Source organism: Chionomys nivalis, chromosome 8 (genome assembly GCF_950005125.1).
Source record: "Chionomys nivalis chromosome 8, mChiNiv1.1, whole genome shotgun sequence".
In the NCBI taxonomy this organism is placed as follows: Eukaryota; Metazoa; Chordata; class Mammalia; order Rodentia; family Cricetidae; genus Chionomys; species Chionomys nivalis.
The window spans coordinates 23,358,102-23,383,073 of NC_080093.1; the positions used below are offsets into that span (position 1 = coordinate 23,358,102).

Consider the following 24,972-nt stretch of genomic DNA (forward strand, 5'->3'; position numbering starts at 1 on the left):
ATTCTTTACGTTGTAACCATTTGTTTACTGTTCCAGTTGGCAGCATGAACCTGGGAGAGCAGAGCCTAAAAATGAGGTGAACTAAGTCTCATGCAATAGCCAGCTTTATTCAGAGCATTGGACAATTTATACTCTGAAGGTTAAGTAGAGTCATCTGAGTAAAGTTTACAATCACAAGGACAAGTCACATGTGGCAAAAAAAAAAAAAAGTTTTTCCAAGAGGCATATGGATTACAACAGCTGATGTAAATTCACTTCTATCTGATACACCTGGGAGAAGCACTAAAACACATCCCAAGAACAATTCTGTGTTTTGAAGAAACTGAGATCACAAAACTCATCTTGTTTTCTTGGAGTTTTCTTACAAGAATCCAGAATTTTCACATGACTTCATTCTTGGACTGTGTTCTGACAACTGTTCAAAAACAAAGCCGGTGGTGGTGGCACACGCCTTTAGTCCCAGCACTTAGGAGGCGGAGGCAGGTGGATATCTGTGAGTTCGAAGCCAGACTGGTCTACAAGAGCTCGTTCTAGGACAGGTTCCAAAGCTACAGAGAAACAGGACCTACAAAATAATCAAATATTTAAAAAAGTTTCTTATCACTGTGATTAGTATCATGATCTGTAATATAGAAGCTGAAGTAGCAAAGGAAAGTAAAATGTACATGCCACCTAAAAGCTTCATTTCAGGTACGGTGTCCTGCTCTAGAGCATGTTTTAAGGACAGTTTTTGAAGAATCAAAAGCCTTATCTTCTTTTCCTAGGTCTACACAGTATATCCACAGATGTGGTCATTTAAAAATATGCCCATAGGTTCTTCGATAGTCCTTCGATCACAAGACAAACTCTACCCAGTGGAGGGGCTGGAACACCAAGCGAGCCATAACCTTTGACCTATAGTTTGTCCTGCCTATGGGATGTGCTGGGATAAGGGTGGTGCAGAGACTGTGGCCAAGCAATGACTGTTCTAGCCTCAAACCCATGCCACAAGAGTGAGCCCACCCAACATTGCCTGAAGCCAAGACCCTAAGGCTGGATGACCCAGAGACCTAGGATAGAACCAACACTATTGGAGGAAAAAAAAGGTCAATGTAATGATTCTTAACAATATTCTACTATACTCAAAGATTGGTGCCTAGATCAAATGTTATCAGAGAAGCTTCATCCAGCAGCTAATGGAAACAGATACAGAGACCCACAGCCAAACATTAGGTGGAGTTTAGGTAATCCTGCTGAAGAGAGGGAGGAAGGATTTTAAGACCCAGAGGGGTCAAGGACATCACAAGAAAACTCACAGAATCAACTAACCTGGGCTCACAGGAGCTCACAGAGACTGAACCGATAACCAGGGAGCCTGCATAGGGGTGACCTAGGCACATATGTGACAGTTGTATAGCTTAGTCTTCTTGTGGGACTCCTAATAGTTGGAGCAGGACCTGTCTTTGACTCTTTCTCTGGCTTTTGAGACCCTATTGGGTCGCCTTGCTCAGTCTTAATACAAGGGGAGATGCTTAGTCTTACTACAACTTGATATGCCATATTTTGTTGATATCCACGGGAGGCCCTCCCTTTTCTGAGTAGAAATGGAGGAGGAGAGGATTGAGCGGGGAAGGTGAGAGGGAAGAAGGGACTTGGAAAAGAGAGGGGAAACTGCAGTCGGATGTAAAAATAAATAATATTTAAAAATTACAAATAAAAAAGATGGAGTCTAGTTGCCATCCATTTGAATATGGGTCAGTCTTAATGAATCCCTGTAAATAAAATGTGGTACAAGTCATGAGTTCATTATAAAAGACATGCAAGTTTTGTTTGGCTTTCTCATTCTGGGATATTCAATCTTGTAATTCAGATACTATGCTGTACAGAAGCTAGGAAGCCACATATAAACCCAGTCCAATCTATAGTCTACGACTCCAGGCACATTAATATATTCAGCAAGCCTTTAGGTGACTCTAGGTCCCTAATTTTTCAAGACAACTCAGATGATGCTCAGGAGAAAAAGAGATCCCCTTCCAAATTATACACTTATGAATTAAATAAATATTGCTATTGTTTCGATTGCTAAGTTTTGATGTGGCTGTTATAATGCAAACAGATAATGAAAAATGTGACCTTGTACAGATCAAGTTATTTTTCAGAATTTCATGTCTCATCTTTTAAACAAATAAAGGGGGCTGAAGGGATGACTCGGCAGTTAAAGAGAACTTAGGGCTCTTGCAGAAGACCTGGGTTTGGTTCCCAACACTCACATGTAGCAATCCCAACTTCCTGAGATGGTTCAAGGGGACCTGATGCCCTCTTCTGTCCTCTGTGGGTAAAATAAACTCTGCTCTATCAAAATTCCTTCTACAATTCTGTACCATACAGGTACGTACAGATGTAATCATGTAGTGACATGGAATGAAGCTTATATGTCTGCTTTAAGTGAAATCTATAATAAAGCCTTTGTGTCCAGCCTTGAAGAAAATGTTTCAGCAAAGCCTTTGCTATGTTTGGTTTAATCAGTAGAGGCTGAGAAATTGCTTTAAGACTATTAAACCTTGAAGAAATGTTTCTCTGGAGAATCTGCATTTGGTGCTACATGAGAGCTCTCGGCTGCAACAACCTTTGTCCTAAGATACTCCTGGCAGACCTGGAGTTCTTACTTTTGATTACGGCTAATCATAATCAAAAGGGACTGAGATGTTTGTGGGTTGCCTGCTCTCGCAGGCAGAAAGAACAAGGTAACTTTGGTAGTTGGTAGCCCCAATTAACCTTGTCTACATTTGAATAAAGTAACTGGAATGAGCTACTTGGATGTCAGTCTTTTCCAAGAAGGCTGAACCCCTCTGCTCCTTCAGAAAATAAAGGCTTAGCATCTTGGTGAGCTTCTCTTTCTACTGCAGCACCTAAAACAGACATCGAACAATATGAACATAAAAATTTACTCATCACTTATATTTGCTGAACATTATAAGACATGGAGCTGAATATGTTTTAAAGGCTTTCTTTTCATGTATACTTGTAACTTCACAGGATAGCTTTTTATTACCTCATTTTACAGATGGAAAAATAATAGGATGAGATAAAGTAACTTTCCTATAATGGCACTTTGTATATTACAATGCCTGATTTCAAACCTAGCCTGAAGATATATAAAACCTGCGTTATTCTCATTATTGAACAGTGGTCAATCTTCTATCAAGAATAAAGCCAAGTAATAGAAGGGAGACCTACGTGGAAATAGGCACTAATAAATTGTAAATGTATCAATAGTATCACCCCAACAAAACCAAAAATACTCTTCAAAGATCAATCAAAACCAATATACTGGCAGATTCCGTCTTAAATATCTATATTATAAAACTTAGATGCAGAAGACAGCATACAGCTCACCACCCACAACTGCCCATTCATGACCACTAAACAAAGGCCTACGAGGGTTAGGTGGTTAAGAGTGGACGGACAGTTGCAGGTAGTCAGCTGACAGCGTAAGCACCAGGCAAAGCATCACGGAACAATTCGAAGGTTCCATCTTTCAGCTCAGCTCTTGTGCTACTTTTGACTACTTCAGTTTTGGCACGAAGCAGAAACAGGGAAAGACCAGAGGAGATTAGTCATAACAGGTGGTGTTTATATCACTATCTATAAGAGTACTTTTCTGATCATTTAGCAAAAATAAAGCTAAAGGTGGGAGGAAGAAAGAAGGTGTGTGTGTGGGAAGCCTATAAGTCACAGAAGCTGAGCCATCAGAGCAAATAAAGCAATGCATTCACTAGTTTTTGGAGACTGACTTTTTACCAAGTTCAGTGAAGTGTAGTAAAACTGTAAGCATGAATGAAATGCTCCTTTAAGACTCTCATCATAGACATCCGAGTCATTTCTGTAGAGGCTCATCTTTAATGACATAGATACTTCATAGTAGATTGTCTTACAGAAAAGACTAGAGAAGGATTTGATACTCCACGAGGGGCAAAGAGGCCAGCCTAGAAAAAGTGCTTCCTATTCCTTTCTTCACTCAGTAAATTATCCACTAAGTACAGACTCTATGGGTCATGGATGCTGGGCCTTAGAGAAAGCTGGATTAAAAACTCAAAAAAAAAAAATAGAAATACATATATGCTCAAATCTGAGAGTCCCACTTCCAGAAATATCTTACAAATATTTTGCAGATGAACAAAATGGCATCTATATAAAATCAGTTCTTGTGGAACTGTTTCTGTTGCAAAAAAAAAAGGTGGACATAACTAATTTTTTAATGGGGTCTGAATGACGGTGCACATCTAATATAATGGAATATAGTTGTAAAAAACAAGAAAGATACCTCAAGTAAAGCAACTGAAAATAACAACCCAAAGCGATGGACAATGTATATGTAGTTTATATTTACATAAAAGAATAAAGGAGACAGAAGAACAATGTGATTCTGACACATACGACACCACTTATTTTTACAGCTTTTTAAAACTCTTGAACAATTCTATTAACACTTAGAAGAAAAGCTCCAGGTCAAACTATAAATCTCAGCAGCTGCTCAGAGGAGGAGAATGGAGAAGAAAAGGAAAAAGGCTGAGCTATCTGAGGTCGGCTGGACAGTGGTAGGCAGCCACATGGCTGGGAGGGACGGCTAGAGGAGGACTGATGAAAAGCGCTGGGGAAGCCCAATGTGCTAGGAGGGTGGTTAGAAAAGAGAACAGGAAAAGGGAAAACTATTCAGAAAGGCAGGCAGACTTCGAAGCTGCATGTCTGTGGCTCTATAAGAGACTGCCTGCTGTGGGGGTAGGAGTACGAGAAAGAAGTACACTATCTTGTTAAAGGGATGTTTTTCCTACCTTCTCTTTAGGATGGATTAAGATAAGCCTACTTTTGAACCACATAAATGTGACATTTAAAAGGTTAATTCTGATCTAAAACAAAAGCCCCTTCTCTCGCCAAATATCCACTTAATGAGCAGAGAGTAGGAACAAAGATACGTAAGCTTATGTAGCAAAATTATTTTTAGATACATGTTTCTTCAAGAACAATTAAGAAAAGAAAATAACTAAGACACTTATTATGGTTTAGGGCAAGATAGTAGAGATTTAGTTCAAGATCGGTTATGTTCAAAGGAAACCTGGAGTTCAGCACCATTTGAGGCATTGCAGACACTTCCGAGATAGAAGTTCTAAAGTGGCTTGTCCTTTGCTCTCCCTAGACAGAAAGCCCTGTGCTGGGTGTCCTCTAACTGCTTATTTCGGTCTGCTCCTAAATGGAAGCCCTGTACTGTACCTGAAACACACCACAGGACGCTCACACAGACCTAACCACTGAGTAAAGACCACCTTTTCTTTTAGCTATTTCAGAGTGACAAAGATGCATTTCTCAAGTAAGCCTGAAGAGCTCAGGTCACACCAAGGCTCTGCCAAGAATTAACTCATGAAATCAGTTGAGCTTGGAATAAAATACTGGCCACCAGGTAAATAGAAGTTCATAGACACTCTTTCCTGAAATACCAAGAAAGAAGAGATATTTCAAAAGGCCTGAGGAAGAACCACTTCACTTCTTTTAAAGGTGTTTTGTGCTTTTTTTTTTTTTTTAACATGTTTTAAGTAAGTCTAAAAGGGGGAAAGAAAAATACCAAAAAAGGTTAAAAAAGAAAAAAAAGAATGTACCATTCCCACACAACTCCACTCCTACTTCACGTATCTTCCAGGTCTGTTTTTGTTGTTGTTGAAGATGCATCATCTCTAGCAGCTGTTACAGTAGGTAAAATGCCTACACTGCTCAGCTTTTTCAAAGGACAGCCAGCTTGTCAGGCTTACCAGTCAGGTGACCTAGAGGAGGAAAGGATCCCTCAGCTGTTAGGGAGCCCACGCTGGGCTTCCTCAGCTTCTCTAACACCCCTTGGAGACTAGATGGCAGACAAGCTGTTAAGAGAAAACCTGGCTAGAGGTCCTGCTAACAGGAAAGGAAGAAAAGGATAACTGCTAAGAATAAAATTTTGGAAGAAATAATCTATGGACAAGTGACAGAAGCTTCTCAAAAACCAAAGCCTTATAAGAACACCTCCATAAAGAAGACTTAGTTTAATTCTCATTCAATAAAAGAATTCTTTCTCCAGCACCTGTGACATGACCAGAACTAAGGAGATATTCAGACAGAGTGGCCAGATGTCTAGAGAGACATTCTACTAAGAATGTTCCATTAAGAAGACTGCTAAAAGACCTATTCATTGAGAGGGACACAAGCAAAAATTCCAAGGTAAGTAAGCCTGGGCTAAGTCCAGATTCCACAAGACTAGCTCCTGTTAGAGAAAAACAGGCAAGAGGTGGGAGTTTGGCTAGGTAGAACATATTTAGAGTCAACAAACCCACTCAAAAACCTGTAGGTACATGAAGTGACAAGCTTACTTCACAAATCAAGGTGTCTGTACAGATAAGAAAGCGAGAAACAGGCATGTACACGGAACACAGACACACCTATACATAAAATAAATACCCATAAAATAAAAAAGAAATGATTAAGTAGAATCAGAGAATGAAGAATCAAAGGCTAAGCAATTTAAACAAAAGGGCCAAACGAAGGTTACTGCTATCTACCATATTTTGACTTCTTATCTCCTCCATAGCACACATTTCAGTTTTCTTAAGGTTCACCAGGTCTCTGCTGTGCTGAACTGTATCCCTGCATCCTCTTAAATGAAATTTAAAACCTCCAGAAGTGGCCTTAAAGTGCATCTCCATAGGTTGCAAAAGGCAAAGCTGAACAGACTGGAATCACAAAAAGATTCAAGAAAAGAACCCTGCTGCCGACCTTGAAGGAACAAGCTTTGGTGTCACCGGGAAGACACATGGCAGGAACTGTCTGTCCATAGGCTGAGTCAGGAAAGGTGATGGCACTGAAGTCTTACAAACACAAATAAATAATTTCCCAGAAACTGAAGGAACTTGGAAAATAATATCTATGTAGCGTCCAGCCCAACCAATGTCTTGATTTCAGTCCTGTAAGGACTCTAAGTATAAACTGAGTGACAACCATCCAGACTTGTGACCCACAGAGCTGTGAGCTATAACTGGGTGCTGTTTTAAAACCATTAGACCATGACAATTCATTATGTAGCAAGAGAAAATAAATATGATATTTTACTTGACTATTATAAGGTCCAATAAAAATTCTTTCTAAATTATATAAAGGTTATTATCCAATTGATATGTCTAAATAGAAATCATATTCAATAACTCATCTAATTTGTCCAATTTTCTGTATTTCTCTATTTCTACAATGCTACCACAATTATAGCTTTGTCCTACTGTACTGTGGAACTGTAAAACACATACCTCTCCGGCCCATGTGTGACAGAACATATGTGTTAGAGTGTGGGTGTACACGAATCAGAGGAAGGAAGATGCTATCAAAGGAAGACATTAAGAAATGAAGTGTTATGGATCTAACCTCTAGGACTGTACGGTAGGTCTAACATCAGCAGGCACTGACAAAAAGAAAATTTTGTAAGAGTAATTTATCACAGATACAGTTGTTTTGTTTGGCTAGAGTGTGATGGGCAGGCACTCAGACTTCAAGATTTGTTGTCACGGGGGAAGGAACACTGAAGAAAATGTAAGTAATTTATATTTTCTATGATAAAATAAGTTACATAAGGCTGAGTGGTGGCAGAGGCACATGCCTTTAGTCCATTGATCTTCATGAGTTTAAGGCTAGCCTGGTCTACAGAGCTAGTTCCAAGACAGCCAGGGCTATACAAACAACCCCATCTCAAAAAAAAATGTTATATAAAGAAACACTAACAACGCATACCTAATCCTCCTGATGGGAACCATTAAAAGATGAATGAAAAGCCTTCAGAAAAACCAAAATGCATGCTCAAAGCATCAAAGGTTTCATCCACCCAAAACTAGTGGAGTCGCTGGCAGTAGTGGCGCACGCCTTTAACCCCAGAACTCGGGAGGCAGAAGTAGGCAGATCTCTGTGAGTTTGAGGCTAGCCTGGTCTACAAGAGCTAGTTCCGGGACAGTTAGAGCTGTTACACAGAGAAACCCTGTCTCAAAAAATAAAAAAAACAAAAAAACAAAATCTAGAGTCACAACCTATCTTTAATTTTATATTTGCTTCTTCTAACTTTATAAAGTACTATGGGCATTTCTCCAAGTTATTTTATATCCTTATCACATTCTTTTTAATAGAAGCACAGCATTCACAATACAAATTGACATAATTTAGTTAGCCAATCTGTTCCAAATCTTACTATAAACAATGTATATCCTTTCTCTTCTATCTTTGCACATAGACAATGTTATTTCTTAGACTGAACTCCTACAGGTAGAATTACTAGGTTGGCAAGTATTTCCGCATACTAAAAAAAATCTTTTGCATATTTTTTCAGTACTTTTACAATTAAAAATTCTAACTATTATTTTGAGAGGTCTGCCAGTTGTTCTAATTATGCTTTTTGAGTAATTTAGTACCATTTATGGAAATCTAACGGCATGGGTCCTCCTACATCCTCTTGAATATTTATTTTTGTAAATCAAGTATGGAAATATTTTTCCAAGTTTTCCCAAAGAACTGTTGAAATTATTAAATAAGTAGAATAAACTGAATGATGCTTCTACAGTTTCTTCACTAAAACCTCTTGTCTTTTGATAGTTTCATATTTTATGCAAGTTTTGCCTATTTCCTTTTTGGGTTTATTTCTAATATTTCATATACTTTCCATCATGTTTTCTAATAATTTGTTGCTTAAATATTGGCAGTATATTAAATACTTGTAACATATTTACATGCTGTCATGAAGCTCAGAATATGAAGTGCCCACACAAAAGGCCCATGTGTTGCATAGTGGTGGCAATAGTGAGATGTGAATGGATTGTGCATGTATGAATTTCATCAACCTATTAAATTTAACCATGAGTTTATACTAAAGGGACTATTAGAAGGTAGGGCAGAAAGTAGGTCCCTGGTGAATGACTTTTTTTTTTTTTTTTGGTGAATGACTTTTAAAGGTCTATCTTATGCCCAGTCTGCCGTAAAGTAATCAACTACATGCCCTCCCCACTGCATGCTCTATCCCACCACAGGCACTGAAACATAGGGCCAAGTAACCCGAAAGTAAACCTCTAAAACCACGAGCTAAAACATAAATCCTTATTCAGTTAGGCTGTTTTTCTCAGGTATTTTGTTACAATGGTAGAAAGGTTAACTCAAATGCATTACACAAAGATAGATAAAATATATTTTACATGTGTATCATATTCTACATATATTTTAGCTCTCGGTCTCTAATCAAAATTTACTAAAAAAAAAAACAAAATTTACTATTCACTACTTTTTATTTTATTCTTACTCTAGCTAACACCTATTACTTTTAGGTTAAAAGTAATGATTCTGTATCTTTTTATAAATATTTATATAGCTTATTTCTCTTTTGGGTAATGAGTAAACTTACCCCAAAAGTGCTAAATAATTAAAAATACATATTAAATAGTTTAATACTATAACAAACTTCCAGCCAAGAGACATGGACCATTACCATTCCTGATGTTAGGGAGAGCCAGATGGGGAGGGGAGCTTCTGTTCTCAGCGGCTTCTTTCTTCTGGGTAACTGTCGAAACAAAGCTGCTGAAAGTGGAAATCTGGCCCTTGGATCCTCTGTCCAAGCCCTAAAAACAAAACATTTAAAATTGTAACATAATTTCTCCTAACCATAGTTAAGCAATTTTATTGTAGAAATCAAAGTGTTCTCATAAATAATTAGATTTTATGACAGAAAGATGATGAAACTATTATACATGCAAATGACCAGATTCTCTTAGTATAAGTGAGTTAAGTCAATGATCTAACTACTTACAAGCTGTAAGGGTTAGAGAGGGGGATGGCGGTAGTGTACCTATTTCATAGTTATGACAGCTAACCAATTCCACTAACACTACTTCTTGTACACAATATATATTCCATAAATGCTATTTTAATTATTTATTTAGATAATACTATTTTATGAGCTCCAAATCTCTAAGTTTTAATAATTTATGGATTATATTATAGGTTGATCTACTAAATTTTTTAATAATCATTTGATCTAACTTTTAAAATTCATATAAAGTAATAAATCCTTTAGCACTGATTTTTTCAAAACATTATAAATAAATTGTGGGTTTGCTAGGATTAAAAAAATATTTTCTAACAATGTAGAGATCCTTAGGTATAAACCATAGAGCACCTAAAGAAGAGATCATCCATTAACACGCTTTCCACACCAACAACTTCAAAAATTCTTAGAATATTTAATTAACCTGTACTCTGTAAAATATATATATATATATATATATATATATATATATATATATATATATATTCACGGGGGGCGCACAATTAAGCAGTTCTGCTGACTTTAGGCCTTTCTTAGTTCTTAGATCTTTATGAACTTATATTCTAGATCTTAGGTTCTATTTTGTTTTGAGACAAGGCCTCACTATGTATTCCTGCTGGCCTGAAACTTGGTATATAGCTTAGACTGGCCTTGGACTCCTGTCTCAGCCTCCCCAATGCTGAGATGATAGATGTACATCACCACACCCCACTTTTCAGTTCCCAGAATCTTGAGAATAGTAGTTAACGTCTTAATATATTTTGTTCACATTGTGTGTGTGTGTGTTGAGGTGTGTGTGTTTGTGTGTGTGCACGCACGTGCATGAATGTGCTTGTGCCTATGTATATGTGTGCTATGCTACCCAAGTGGAGGTCAGAGGGCAGCCTCAGGGAATCTGCTCTTTCCTTCCACCATGTGGATCCAATCCTGTGATTGAACTTAGGTCAGCAGTTAAGTGGCAAGCACCTTTATCCACTGAGCCATCTTGTCAGCCCAACATCTTCTTTTTTATCTAAAGGTAGTTTTATTTTCACAGCAGTAAAATGAAGAGTTTTTAAATGGAAGAGTTTCTTTTTTTAAAAGATTATTAAAATTAAAAGAGCTCAAAGAAAAGAAATTTCAGGTACTACACACAGTGTTTAAGTTTCTGGGTTTAAGCACCTTTGGAAACCTTATTTATGGATATGGACACTGGAATTATCTGAAAGTCACCAAAAGTCAGTGGGCTAACAGGTAACAGAAATGTGATAGCTAGGCTCAAGAGATGACCTAGCCAGTAGAATAGACTTAAGTTTGATCCTCAGAGGCCAGGTAACAAGAACTTGGGTGAAAGGCTGTCAACTCTCACAATATCTATTTAATATAGCACTTGAAGTTCTAGCTAGAGCAATAAGAGAACTAAAGAAGACCAAGAGGATACAAATAAGAAGCTGAAGTATCTTTATTTGCAGAGGATGTGATAGTACACATAAGCAACCCAAAAAATTCTAAAAGAGACTCCTACAACTGAAAACACCTTTAGTAACATGGTTAAATAGAAAATTAACTAAAAAAAATCAGTAACCCTCCTAAATACAAATTACAAACAGGTTGAGAAAGAAATCAGAAAATAACACCCTTCACAATAGTCACAAATACTATAATTTAAAACATCTTGGGGTAACTCTAACCAAGCAAGTGAAAGACCTGTATGACAAGAACCTCAAGTTTTTGAAGAAAGAAATTGGAGATGATATCAGAAGATGGAAAGATTGCCCATGCTCATGGACCAGTAGGATTAACATAAAAAAAATTAGCACTAAAACGGTCTTACACATTCAGTGCAATCCCAATTAAAAATTCACCATAATTCTTTACAGATCTTGAAAGGACAATACTCAACTTCACATGGAAAAACAAACCAATCTAGGATAGCTAAAACAATCCTGTACAATGAAAGAACACCATCCCTGTTTCCAAACTGTACCGAGTGAGTTACAATAGTAAAAACTACATGGTACCGGCATATAAACATGTGGATCAGAGGAATTGAATCAAAGACACAGACACAAATCCACACACATATGGACACCTGATTTTTGACAGAGAAACCAGAAATACACAATGGTAAAAAGAAATAATTTTCAACAAATGGTGCTTGTATTACTTGTATTACTGCATGTAGAAGAATGCAAATAGATCCATACCTATCATTCTGCACAAAACTCAAGTCCAAGTGGATCAAAGACCTCAGCATAAAACCTGATGCACTGAACCTGACAGAAGAGAAAGAGGGGAATAGCCTTGAACACATTGGCACAGGAGACAACTTCCTGAACAGAACAATTAGTAAATGGGACCTCATAAAACTGAAAAGCTTCTTAAGACAAGGGACACTGTCAACAGGACAAAATGACAGCCTACAGAATGGGAAAAAATTTTCACCAACTCCACAACCAACAGAAAGCTAATATCCAAAATATATAAAAAACTCAAAAACTGGACATCAACCAAACCAAATAATTCAACTAAAAAATGGGGTGCAGATCTAAACAAAAAATTCTCAATAAGAATCTCAAAGGGCTAAGAAATACTTAAAGAAATGTCAAATATCCTCAGCCATCAGGAAATGCAAATTAAAACTATTTTTGAGATTCCTTTTTATACCTGTCAGAATGGCTAAGAATCTTAGCCAAAAGTGACAGCTCATACTAGTGAGGATGTGGAGCAAGGAGAGCATTCCTCCACTGCTGGTGGGAGTGAAAACTAGTCCAGCCACTATGGAAATCAATATGGAGGTTCCTCAGAAAACTGGGAATAAACTTACCTCAAGACCCAACTATACCATTCTTGGACACCTCACTACAAGGACACTTGCTCAACTATGGCCACGGCTGCTTTATTCATAATAGCCAGAAACTGGAAACAGCCTAGATGTCCCTCAACTGAAGAATGGATAAAGAAAATGTGGGACACTTACACAATGGGATATCACCCAGCTGTTAAGAACATCATGGAATTTGCAGGCAAATGGATGGAACCAGAAAAGATCATCCTGAGTGAGGTAACCCAGATTCAGAAAGACAAACATGGTATGTACCCACTCATAAAGATATATTTGCTGTTAAATAAAGGAAACCATGCTATAGTTCACAGATCCAGAGAGGCTAAGTAACAAGGAGGGTTCGGGGGAGGGCACATAGATTTCCCTGGGATATAAAATAGATTTCAAAGGTGAACTATGTATGGGTGGGGATCAGGTGCGGGGTAGAGGGAGAGAGTACTGGGAGAGATGTCTGGAATTAGGGAACATTTCAGGGTGATGTAGAAACCTAGTGCAATGGAAATTCCCTGGAATCTACAGGGGGATGCTACCCAAGACTCTTAGTAATATTGGAGGATATGGAGCCTGAACCAGCCATCTTTTGTAACCAGGCAAGGCTCCTAGCAGTTGGACTGGGACATCAACCCAGCCACAAAACCTCTGACCTACAATCTGTCCTGCCTACAAGATGCTGTGGGTAATGGGTAATGGTGGGAGTGGGCAACCAATGACTGGTTCAACTTAATGTCCATGCTATGAAAGGGAACAAGGGAGTCCATGCCTGATGCTATCTGATGATCAGGAACCAGAAGCTGGACATCCCAGAGACCAGAATAGAACCAAACATGACTGGTAAAAAAAAAGTCAATGAAATGATTCCTAATGATATCCTGCTATACTCAGACTGGAGTCTAGTCTAATTGACATCAAAGGGGCATCATCCATCAACGGATGGGAACAAGATGCAGATACTCACAACTAAACACTAGGTGGAGCCAGGGGAACCCCACAGCAGAGGAATAGTGTTGTGGAACATTATTTTAAGATGTGTTACATTAGTTATGTTATGGAACACATGTGTAATGATGCAAAGATATGCTGCATTCTTTCATATTGCATTTGTTTAACTCTGTGAAGCTCTGTTACTTTGCCTGTCTAAAACACCTGCCTGGTCTAATAAAAAGCTGAATGGCCAATAGCACAGCAGGAGAAAGGATAGATGGGCTGCAGGCGAAGAAAATAAACAGGAGGAGAAATCTGGGAAAGGAAGTAGGAGGGAGAAAAGAAGGAGAGGAGGACTCCAGGGGCAAGTCATGGAGTAAGAAGTAAATGAAGGTATAAAGACTAGAGAAAGATACATAAGCACAGAGGCAAGAGGTAGTCTGGATAATTTAAGAAAAGCTGTTAGAAAGAAGTTAAGCTAAGGCTGGGCTCTCTTAAATAAGAATAAGTCTCTGTGTGATTTATTTGGGAGCTGGATGGTGGGCCCCCCAAAGACTAAAGAGTAAGTAAAGTCAAAAGAGTAAGAAGAAAAACAACCAACTACAGGGCAGAAAGGATTGTAGGAGCCAGAGGGGTCAAACACACTACAAGAATGTGGCCCACAGAATTAACTAAGCAGAGCTCGTAGGGGCTCACAGAGATGGAAGTGACAGACACGGATCCTATATGGGTCTGAGCTAGGTCCTCTGTATATACTTTTTGGTTGTGTAGTTTGGTATTCTTGTAGGACTCCCAACAGTGGGAGTGGGAGGTATCTCTGACTCTTCTGTCTGCTTTTGGGACCCCTTTCTTCCTACTGGGTTGCCTTGTCCAGCCTTGATATGAGGGTCTGTGTCTAGCCCTTTTGTAACTTGTTAGGACATGTTTGGTGGATATTCCTGGAGGCCTGTTCCTTTTTTGGGGAAGGGAAGTAGAGGAGGAATGGACATGTGAGAGAAGGGAGTTGGAGGAGAGACTGGGAAGATTAGAGGGAGGGGAAACTGCAGTCAGGATATAATGTATGAGAGAAAAATAAAATAAAAACATCAGGCATGGTAGCATATGTTTGTAAGTCTAGCGTTGAGGAAGTGGACACAGAGAGATCCTGAATTTTGCTGGCTAGGTTCCAGATTAGTTGAGAAAGACCTTGCCTTAAAAATACAAAGGTGGAAAGTGCCTGCTGAAGGCTCAAAAGTTGTCCACTGATTTCCACTGCACATGTACACATGTACACACCTGTATACACTTGAACTTGCACACATATGTGTAACTGAACACATAAAAATATGCACACATATACATATGCTTCCCCCAAAATGTGAAGAGACATGGAGAATCTGAAGGACTCGCCCCAAGTGCATGGATGCATTGTTCTAATGTGTGACCTCTTTGAGTGCTTACCGACTTTGCTACTGCTATTTGATTACGCAGCCCCAAGTTAACATCTTTGTATTAGAATTAGTAGACAATACTATGAAAGTTTGACGTATCTGGGCTGGGAAGATGTCCCAGTTGCTAAAGGGAGCATCCTTCACAAGCATGAGGACCTGAGTTTGCATCCAAACACCCAGGCAATTGCCTAGGCTAGCTAAGTGGTGAGGGAAGACCTTGTCTTAGAAAATAACATGGAGAACAACTGAGGAAGATGACAGCCCTGACTCACACATACACAGAAAAGCTGAACATATAACCTAACTGTAAGTATAGTCTTTTCATAGTTATGGGAAAGGAATTACAAATCTCAGAATCACAGGCATATATATCAAGGGTCACATTATGACTATACAATATTGAATACTCAAGAAATGATTATTGCCGGGATAACAACATACGAGAACAAGTCACTCGTTGGAAGTATAGTATACCTCTGCTACTATGTTTGATGCATTAATACATTAATAAACAGCACAGGCATATTCAGTGGGATGGAATGGCAGAAATCATGTGAACGAACTGACACACAAATGGGAAGCTAGGGAATGAAGGCAATGACAAGGACTGCCAAGAAAACTTTGATGAAGTTGTAGCAAGACTGAAATGTTAAAGAATATTACACCCCTTCTTAAACTTAGACCTGCCACACATACTATAACTGACTTTCAGGGTTTTCAGTCTTGTCTGGAGTTCTACAGAAGAATACGAGAGATGAAGTCTTGGACTATGGCCAGCCTGCAAACAGTGGGCTGTATGTGTTGAAGAATAGACGGCAGGAGGATACTCAACCAGCTGTTACAGAGGGAAGCACAAAGAACTGGGGGTGGAAGGAGGCAGGGAGTTGAACTTTAAAATTCATTGAGAGAAAAATATACTCAAAACACTTCAACCTAGTACATAAATAATTGAATTCATTCTCTGGGAAGAGATGGGCCATAAATTTATTAAACAAGTTCATATTTCAAGCAACAGAAAAGTTTTAAGTAGTATTTATAATAAATTTTATTTTGTTAGTACCTAACATGGGCCTCCATAGTTTTTTGACTTTATAAACATGCAGGTTATATGTCATATTGCAATATTAATTAATATCAAAGAGTTAAATAGACAACTACTTAGAATACCTGCTCAGGTCATACATAATGATGTATTTCACTGAATATTTAAGTCCTACTTTCAAAATTTACTGAGAAGAGTATCTGAGTCAAATTTGTAATTTCTTAAACTTTATTTTTATTAGATGTCCAAATGGGAGGTATTCGGTTTCACTGACCAGTTTCTGTTGTGTATTAGATTGTAGTACAGTTTACTTTCATCATCCTCCATCCCCCAAAACTGCCTTAGAAGAGAACCATTTTTGTTTTATTTTAACACAATACTTGGTAAAGGTACAACTGCCTCTGTTCCATCACACAATGCTATAAAGAGGTAAAATCTCCCCCATCTCACAGTCTCTGAAACAAAATATTTTAAATTGAATTGCTATGTCTACAAAATCTAACCTCCAGTCTCAAGAGAATCCAGGCAGGGTAGGCTATCTATGATGGATATAAAAACCACTTTTACAAAAGAGTAAATGGTTTCCTGAGGTACTCAGTAAAGGTTATTATGTCAAATGACGAGCAGACAAATATATCTCTATGCTTCAAGTTAAAATAAGCAATCCTTAAGACCTCCTGCTTTGTCAATTTCTAAAACAAACTCTCCTAGCTGCCAATCAGGAGCATAGCAGACATAAGGCCTCAAGAGTATTAGACTCCGAATTTCCTGAGAAATCGCCACACTGATTTCCAAAGTGGTTGCACAAGTTTGCATTCCCACCAGCAATGGATGAGTGTGCCCCTTACTCCACAACCTCTCCAGCAAAGGCTATCATTGGTGTTTTTGATTTTAGTTATTCTGACAGGTGTAAGATGGTATCTCAAAGTTGTTTTAATTTGCATTTCCCTTATCGCTAAGGAGGTTGAGCATGACCTTAAGTGTCTTTTGGCCATTTGAATTTCTTCTGTTGAGAATTCTCTGTTCAGTTCAGTGCCCATTCTCTGAGCATAGCGGACAATGAAGGCTGATGAGAAGCCAAGGACAATGGCACTAGGTTTCGATCCTAATACATGAACTGGCTTTGTGGGAGCTTAGCCTGTTTGGAGGCTCACCTTCCTGGACCTAGATAGAAGTGGGAGGACCTTGGTCTTCCCCGCAGGGCAGGGAATTCGGGCTGCTCTTCAGTATCGAGGGGGAGGGGGAATGGAGTGGGGGGAGGAGAAGGAGTGGGGATGGGGGAGGGGAGTGGAGGGAGGGGGCAATATGTGGGAGGAGGGGGAGGGAAATGGGAAATGGGGAGGAGGCGAAAATTTTAATTAAAAAAGAATAAAAAAAAAAGAGTATTAGACTCCATAGAAGAACTGTTTCAGGTCTTGACACCAGGTAAAGATGTGCTCTTTTTTATACTCTTTTCCTACAGTTGAGAGGCTGGATGATAAAATCCCAAGCACTAACTTTACATTCTTAAATTGTGAACTTCACCTACTCATTAAGTTGTGAACTTTTTTCCTTAACTAAAATAGTACCAGCTCCCAAGTAGAGTTTTAATATGAACTATACCCTTTAAAGGATATTAAGAAATAAAGATGCAGCTTTGAAATAATTTTATTATTGCTTAATTGGCAAAAGGTTCACTGAAGATACAGTTTACGTTTTTCTTATGACTCTAAGCTTGAACTAATATTGTTTTCCACTATAAAAGTCACAATGCAATTAAGAGACAACTGACAATTGACCCTTATAGGCATTAGCACTTAAGCACTGAACTTCAGTGTTCTTATCATCAGGAGGCAAGGTGGCCTCTGAGATTTATTCAATTGCTTCACAACACACACACACACACACACACACAGAGAGAGAGAGAGAGAGAGAGAGAGAGAGAGAGAGAGAGAGAGAGAGAATATTAACCTTACACAGTACAATACTTACTTTCAGGCTTTATTTTTACTTGTGTGTATGCCTGAGTGTGTTGTACATATGTGTGCAGGTATACAGAGCAAGAAGAGGGTATCAGATCCCCTGGTAGTTGTGAGCTATCCAACATGGCTGCTGGGAACTGAATTTTAGTCATCTGGAAGAGTAATAAGTGCTCTTAACTGTGAGCCATCTCTCCAGAGCAAAATACTATTTTTGGAGTAAGATCACAATTCTACAATTAATTAATAAGAATCTTGCTGTTCTTTAATAAAAACATCTGAATTAACACCAAGTTAATTTTATTGTACCTCTGGTAACTAAACTTCAGAATAACTTTTCAATTCAGCCTAGTTAGTAAAATTTCAATAAATTTTTTATTTAAAGCATGCATTCAACTATATGCATTGCAGTCTTTGGTTCCCACCCCTGGGGCTGGAACATGACTTCATGCATGCTGGGAAAGTGCTCTACCACTGGGTCACACTCCAGCCCAACTACATTCATTCTAAACAATATTTTAACTACAATCTAAATTGCCATACAGATCTCTCTTAAGGTAGGAATGTCAAGTTAAGAACAAACAGTTATTTGTATAAGGCTCACCGCAGAACTTTTTTTTCAATACATTTAACTGTAATGCTAGAAAAAGGTAAATGAAAAGTCAGAAATCTGATCTTCTCAAAGCCTTCTCAGCTCTGCCCACTTCCTCATTCATCCACCGCTGATATTTTTCTCTAAAACCAAGGGAGTTAATTTTAAAACACAACGCCAAAAGCAATTACTAGTTCTGGTAATACTAAGCTAATACCCCTATTGCAGCTACTCAGGGAACCCCTTAATTCTGTGAGGCCTGGGAAGGGATGAATTGGTAAAGACAATAGACATAGAGCTTACACTTGATACCAAGGGCTAAGAAGAAAAGTACCAAAATGATAGGAATAGCAAGGGCTGGCTGACTTACAAGTTCTCAGTACAGATGTAGCTTCTTATGTGCATTATTTTAGATTTCATATCTATTATGTGAGGCAGATATCATTATTTTCTTCACTTTATAGATGAAGAATCACAAATGGCAAAGTGGTCTCACATGACATTTTGGGGGCAATTTCTGGTTCACAATTTATAAACACATTTTTCTCCAATTGTTAAATATAGTCAAATTATTTTTGTTCTAAATCCTGGATTGAGCAGGAATGCGAGAATAAGCAGATGTGCATTCTGGTTTTGCAGCCAAAAAAGAAAAAATGTTGAGAGACTTTACAATCCACTCAAAATTAGATGCCCAGGATATGTATTTATACAGCTACCATCCCTCTTTTCTTAACTGAAAACTCTGTAAAAAGTATTTTAATCTCTCGGAGAGTTATTTTTACTTTATAAGATTGCTTTGTTTTATATAGAATTTAATTATATATTCATACCATAACATTAAAACAAAGTGATCAGATATTCTAGAATATATTTTCTTTCCTATAATATTACTATCTTTGAGAAAAAGTTTAAATAAGATGTTGCTGGACCACATCCTTTTTTCAAAAAAAAAAAAAAAAACATTTAAAATGTGCCACATGTTGTCAGCAGAGAGGGACACCAAGAGTTTAGAACAGGGGAAAGACAGCCTCTGCACCTTAGTATCATTTTACCCTTTAGAAGGTGTAAGAAATCTGACCTAAATGTCTGCCTTGAAAATGGGATAATAACTTATACACAGAGTAAGCACTCAAAAGTTTTACACACACACACACACACATTTGAGATAGAGAGAGGCAGATTTCGCTATGTAGTCCCAACTCTCCTAGAACTCAAGAGACTGGTCTACTTCCACCTCCCCAAAGTGTGAGGGTAAAAGCATGTACCACACAAGGTCACACATATTTTTTAAAATCTATAGTTCATTAAATTATGTGAGAAACATTAACCATCATTTATAATATAACAGATGAAAGGTACACGAGTTTCCATATACATACAAATCTCTCTCTCTCTCTCTCTCTCTCTCTCTCTCTTGGAATGTTACTGGCAGGAATGCTTATATATATAATATGCTCTCCCCCACCTTTTTCCTTCTGAGAAACTTTCTCTAGAAAACTGTGGTTATTGTTGTTTGTTTTTGTTGCCCCTGTATTAATCTTTCTTTTTTCATTCCTGGCACCTAGGTTCCACATTATGCGGACTCCTCCACCCTGTCCACTTTATTCTATGGTCACCACTCCAGTGGATGTGCTCATCATCTCCAGCATGAACCACAAGCCTCCTTCCTTCACTTCCTTCCTCCTACCTCCTCCAGTCTAACTACCAGGAATTTCATTATGTTGTCCCTCTATTCAAAGAATTCCATAGGCTTCCCCATTAACCACAGGGGAAACATCCAAACTTCTCCAGCCCCCAAGCATTCCCACAAATCCGCAGCATGCTTCCACTGGGCTTGTTTTATTGCTCCCTAATTTTCCTCTTTAAGGCTTGCTCATGCTATTTTCTCCATGTTTACTTTGCGTATTTTCTTTTGCTCATCCAGATCCTATCATTCCTTGAGTTGTCAGCCAGCTTAAACAATTACCTCTACATCAAGGCCTTTCTTCACAGTTCTGCGCACAATGATCTCCTACATTACAAACTGTTTCTGTAGCTTATTGTAAGGTTTACATACTGACTTGCTCTTTATCCATTAGCCTCGAATCACCTGAGGCAGCACCTTGTAGGCTAGCTTCGACTGTGTCTTGTACAGCATTTAGTAAAGCTAAGCATAAAATGTTCAGTGATTGGTAGTTCTAACTTGGTCCAGAGATAGAGAAAACAAACCTTTCCTCATTGTTCTCTATAAACACCTTGTGTTTTCCCTCAAACTCTTCTCCTACCTATCTGACACAGTCCCTAGTCTATGGGCAAACTGAAAATCTAAACTAGAGATGGAGTTGTAACTCAGTGGTAGAATGTATGTGCACAAAGTCCCGAGTGTTTGATCCTCAGCAAAACACACACACACATTTACACACACATGGGGGGGGGGTATAAAATTTAGTAGCTTTCTTGAAAGAATCCATTTTATTCCTTGGTATATCCCATTCCATGGAGACAAGACTCTCTCTTCCCTGTCCAGTTCATTAATTATTAAAGCAATCAAACTTGTCCCAACTTGCCTGAGTTAATTCTGCCTCTCTGAGTATTTTCTCCTGTTTTAACCATGTTTTTCTAATATTTGTATTAATCAGTAATGAATTTATGATATGCGTCCCCACTTGGGTCTGTCAGTGTTTCCATCAGCAGCTCTTCACATACACACACTACTTCAAATTCTTGACTAGCTCAGCTTTGGCCTTGTACCGTCTACAGCCCGAGGCCAACTCTCAATGGCTGACAGTGCTCTGAGGGCTCGATCTGGGGCTTCCTGGGCATCTCTCACGAGCTACTGTAACAGTCATTCGTTTCAGCATCCCCACCCCAGCATCTGTCATACAGCCACATTAACAGCTGTTCCTAAGTAGACTTGGGATGAGGGTGTAGTTTGAAAACAGATTCTCATAGATCTTTTAATTCAGTGTATGCAGAATCAGTTTCCACTCTTAGTTATACAAAGGAGTTAAAAGAAAAATATAACGTCTCCACTCCATTCTCTGAAATTCTGATTTACAGAGCTTCTAATGTTTCCCAGGTGACTTTACTGTGGTTTCATCAAAGGCTGGAAACCCGTGTGGGATGGGAGTCAGGACCTCAACACGCTACCAAAATAACTCGATGGTTGGTCTAGTTTGAGTCCTGTGCCAGGGATCTTCTGAATGGAACTGCACTTGGCAATGAGGTAATGCCAGGATTTATCAGTTTCTAGCATTCTCTCTCCCACCCTAGAGGGAGAATCTCTAAACCTTCAGAATATAGCTTAAACTTTTCAGCCTTCTTAAGGACCAGCATGACCTAGCCTCTTCTTTATTCTGGACAGCTGTCACCCTTGCTTGTTTCCACACCGTCATAACCACGGCACACCAATCTTCTGAAAAAGCCACGACTGCAGGGTCACCTGAATTCAAACACACACTCAATTTGGAAAGACAGAGCTATTAATTTGGGGTAGAAGGAAGAAGCACTAAAATGTCACCTAAAGTAACTGATGTCAAAATTAGGTTACTAAAAAAAACCTTGAGTTCTGCTTAATCTATGAGGAGTCTGAAAACAACCTAAGAGGCAATAAACTGTCTTTCCCTGTCCACCATATTCCATCAAGCCTTCCCCACTCCACTGGTGAATTCAGTCACCCAGTTGCTGACTTTCCTGATCTACAGAGGTCAGCATATTTTTTCTTAGGCCCTTTATTGTGATGCCTCAAAATTTTTAGCTCTGAAAACACCCTTGGCAAATACACAATACACAGATTGTTCCCTTAAAGTACCATTTAAAACTCCGACAGCAGTGCCAGTGTTGAAAGATGAAAACCCTTTAGAGCACCAGCAGAAACTGCCTTCCTAGACCAAACTGTTCTCTACCCCACTGTTTACTTAAGGTTTAAAATATCCTTAAACCATAGACTTTTTGACTAGTCCACAATCCTAAAATACATGTCTTTGCAATTCATTTGGTGGGAAAAACATGACTCTGACTTGAAATGGCATGAGGCAAGTAAGTTTTTTAACCTTATTCTATTTAGTATAATCAGACAACAAATTTTCTACAGTTTTACATATGATTGATTTTGGGAAACTGGCTGGGACTTCACTGTAGGCATTCCGTGTACTATATGTACTTAATAACCTTCTTAAAATCTGAAAAACTTGAAATCACAAAGACCTATGGGCTTCAGATATTACATGTTAGGCTTACATCCACACTGAATCAACTTCTGTGATTTTTCTATTACAAACCTTCCTTTCAGTTATACTGGTATAAATACAGATTTGGGGAAGGGTACGTGACTTTAGAAACTAAAGTCATTCATATAACTGCTTCTAAAAGCAGATAGGTTCCCCAAGTCCTTAATAACCACCTTAGGAAAAAACCCGCTGAGAGGCTGGGGAGGTGGCTCAGCAGGTAAAATCACTTGCCTCTAGCTGTGGGGATCTGAGTTCACATCCTCAGAACCCGTGTAAAGATGGGCTCAGTGATGTGCGTCTGCGATTCCAATGCTTGTACACATCAGTAGCCTGCCAACCTGGCTTATAAAGATTCGGAAACAAGACATCTTGTCTTAAATATGTTCCAAGATGAGGACCGACACCAGAGGTTCCCCTGACCTCTGTGCTGCACACCCACACTCAGACATTTCCATACACCAGACAAAGGCATGCAGATTTAGAGAGAGAGAGAGAGAGAGAGAGAAACAAAACACAATAGTGTTAAGAAATCCTACATAATAAGCTCTAAAAACCCAAGGCACAAGCAGCCGGAACCGGGACTGCAATATGAATGGCAACTTGCTTCGAAGCGTTTCCCAAGGTAATCCCTAAACCACAGCCGCAATTAACCAATCAGCTGGAGCTACGCTTTTAGATATGTCACTGCTGTTCACGGTTTGCTGCATTGACTTAGGGTAAAAGAATTGTCTTTGCCAGTACTCAGTTATTACAGGCTTTATACATTTTTCAGAAACCTACCAAATCATAATTCCAATACTAATACTTCATAAAGAGGAGTGAGCTATTTTAGTGAGTTCTTAGTCATTTTAGAGGGCGGCTTCGAGAAACTAATTGCAAGTAGAAATTTAAAAATGTATAATATCCCCTAAACTTTTACTATTTTGTCATGTACAGATGCGTGACAAGTCATAACCTTTAAATACACGAAAGCAAACTTACCCAAAGTATTTAAACAGTATGTCAAATAAAAATGTTAAAATCAGAGGTTAATTATAAGCAACCAGACTCACAACCACCAGTACAAACAGGGGAAAGGGAAGAAGGGATGATGTCCCATGACATCATTTGGCAGTATGTAGTTTGAAGGCAGAGAGCGCCTTCCAAATAACCATTGAAAATCCAGCTGACAAATTACCCCTATTAAGCTTCGATCACCGAGTTTTAAAAGAGGAAAAAGCCCCTCTCCTTTAAGTCACATGTCTGTACCACATGGAAAAATAAAAACATCAGGGATGCATCTAACCTCCCACTACCCTGACAGCAACGGAAAGGTCAGAATTAGGTGGAAACTCGCCCCGGAGTCTGTTCAATCCGAAGGGAGAAAGGACAGAAAAAGCGAAGAAGAGAGAAGCGCTGCCTCGGCGCCCCCAGGGCAGGTTTTCCATCCCGGTGGAAAGCCCCACGGCCACCCTCCTGACATCTCTGCTCATCCATCAGATGATGCCGACCCTTCCGACAAAGTAGGGAGCCAGACCCCAGAGAACAAGCAAACGCCCAGCGTCGGGCAGCGGACCGCACTCCCCGAGTGGGGCAGGCAGAGCTCCCAAGTGTTCGCGCTTGCCCTCAAGGCGCGCCTTCCCCGGTGTCCCCTCGCCAGGCCGTCCTCACCCGCCGCCCGGGCGCCCCCCGACCCCCGCCGTACCTACCGAGGCTGCGCCGGCCGACACGATGGGCGGCAGCTTCTCGCGCTCCGGCTCTTTCCCCTTTTTCTCCTCAGAGGCGGCCGCAGCCCCGGCCGGCGGCGCTCCGGGCGAGGGATCCCGAGCCGCCTCACTCATGTCGGCCCGGGCGGCTGGGGCGCGAGGCGGCGGCGGCGGCGGCGGCGACGGCCGGACTGCAGCCGGGGCGGACGCTGCTGCTGCCGCGGCCGCGAGAGGGCTCTGGGCCGCAGCTGCCAACCGCCGCCGCCACTCCGCCCCCGCCCGCCCGCCCGCCCGCCCGCGGCCCCGCGCGCGCGGTCCCGGCCCCCACGCGCGCCTCCGGGGGCGTCCGGATGTCGGCGCGCGCGCCCGCAACTCCGCGGCTCCGCGCGCGCGTCCTGGACCGACCGCCGGGCTCCGCCGCCCCCGCGCGCGCCCCGCTCGCACGCTCGGCCGCGCGCCGCGCCGCGGGTC

At 39.9% G+C, this 24,972-nt stretch overlaps 1 protein-coding gene across 1 annotated transcript in view; it reads right to left on the bottom strand.

The window, feature by feature from the left end:
• Positions 1–24,761, bottom strand: part of Hectd2 (HECT domain E3 ubiquitin protein ligase 2) — a 63,272-nt gene extending 38,511 nt beyond the window's left edge. The window contains exons 1-2 of the mRNA XM_057777981.1: positions 24,505–24,761; positions 9,506–9,635 (exon numbers count right to left, since the gene is read on the bottom strand). Coding sequence (XP_057633964.1) covers positions 9,506–9,635; positions 24,505–24,636 — 262 coding nt within the window. The 5' untranslated portion in view covers positions 24,637–24,761. The remainder of the gene's footprint in view (positions 1–9,505; positions 9,636–24,504) is intronic.
• Between the last annotated feature and the right edge of the window lie 211 nt (positions 24,762–24,972).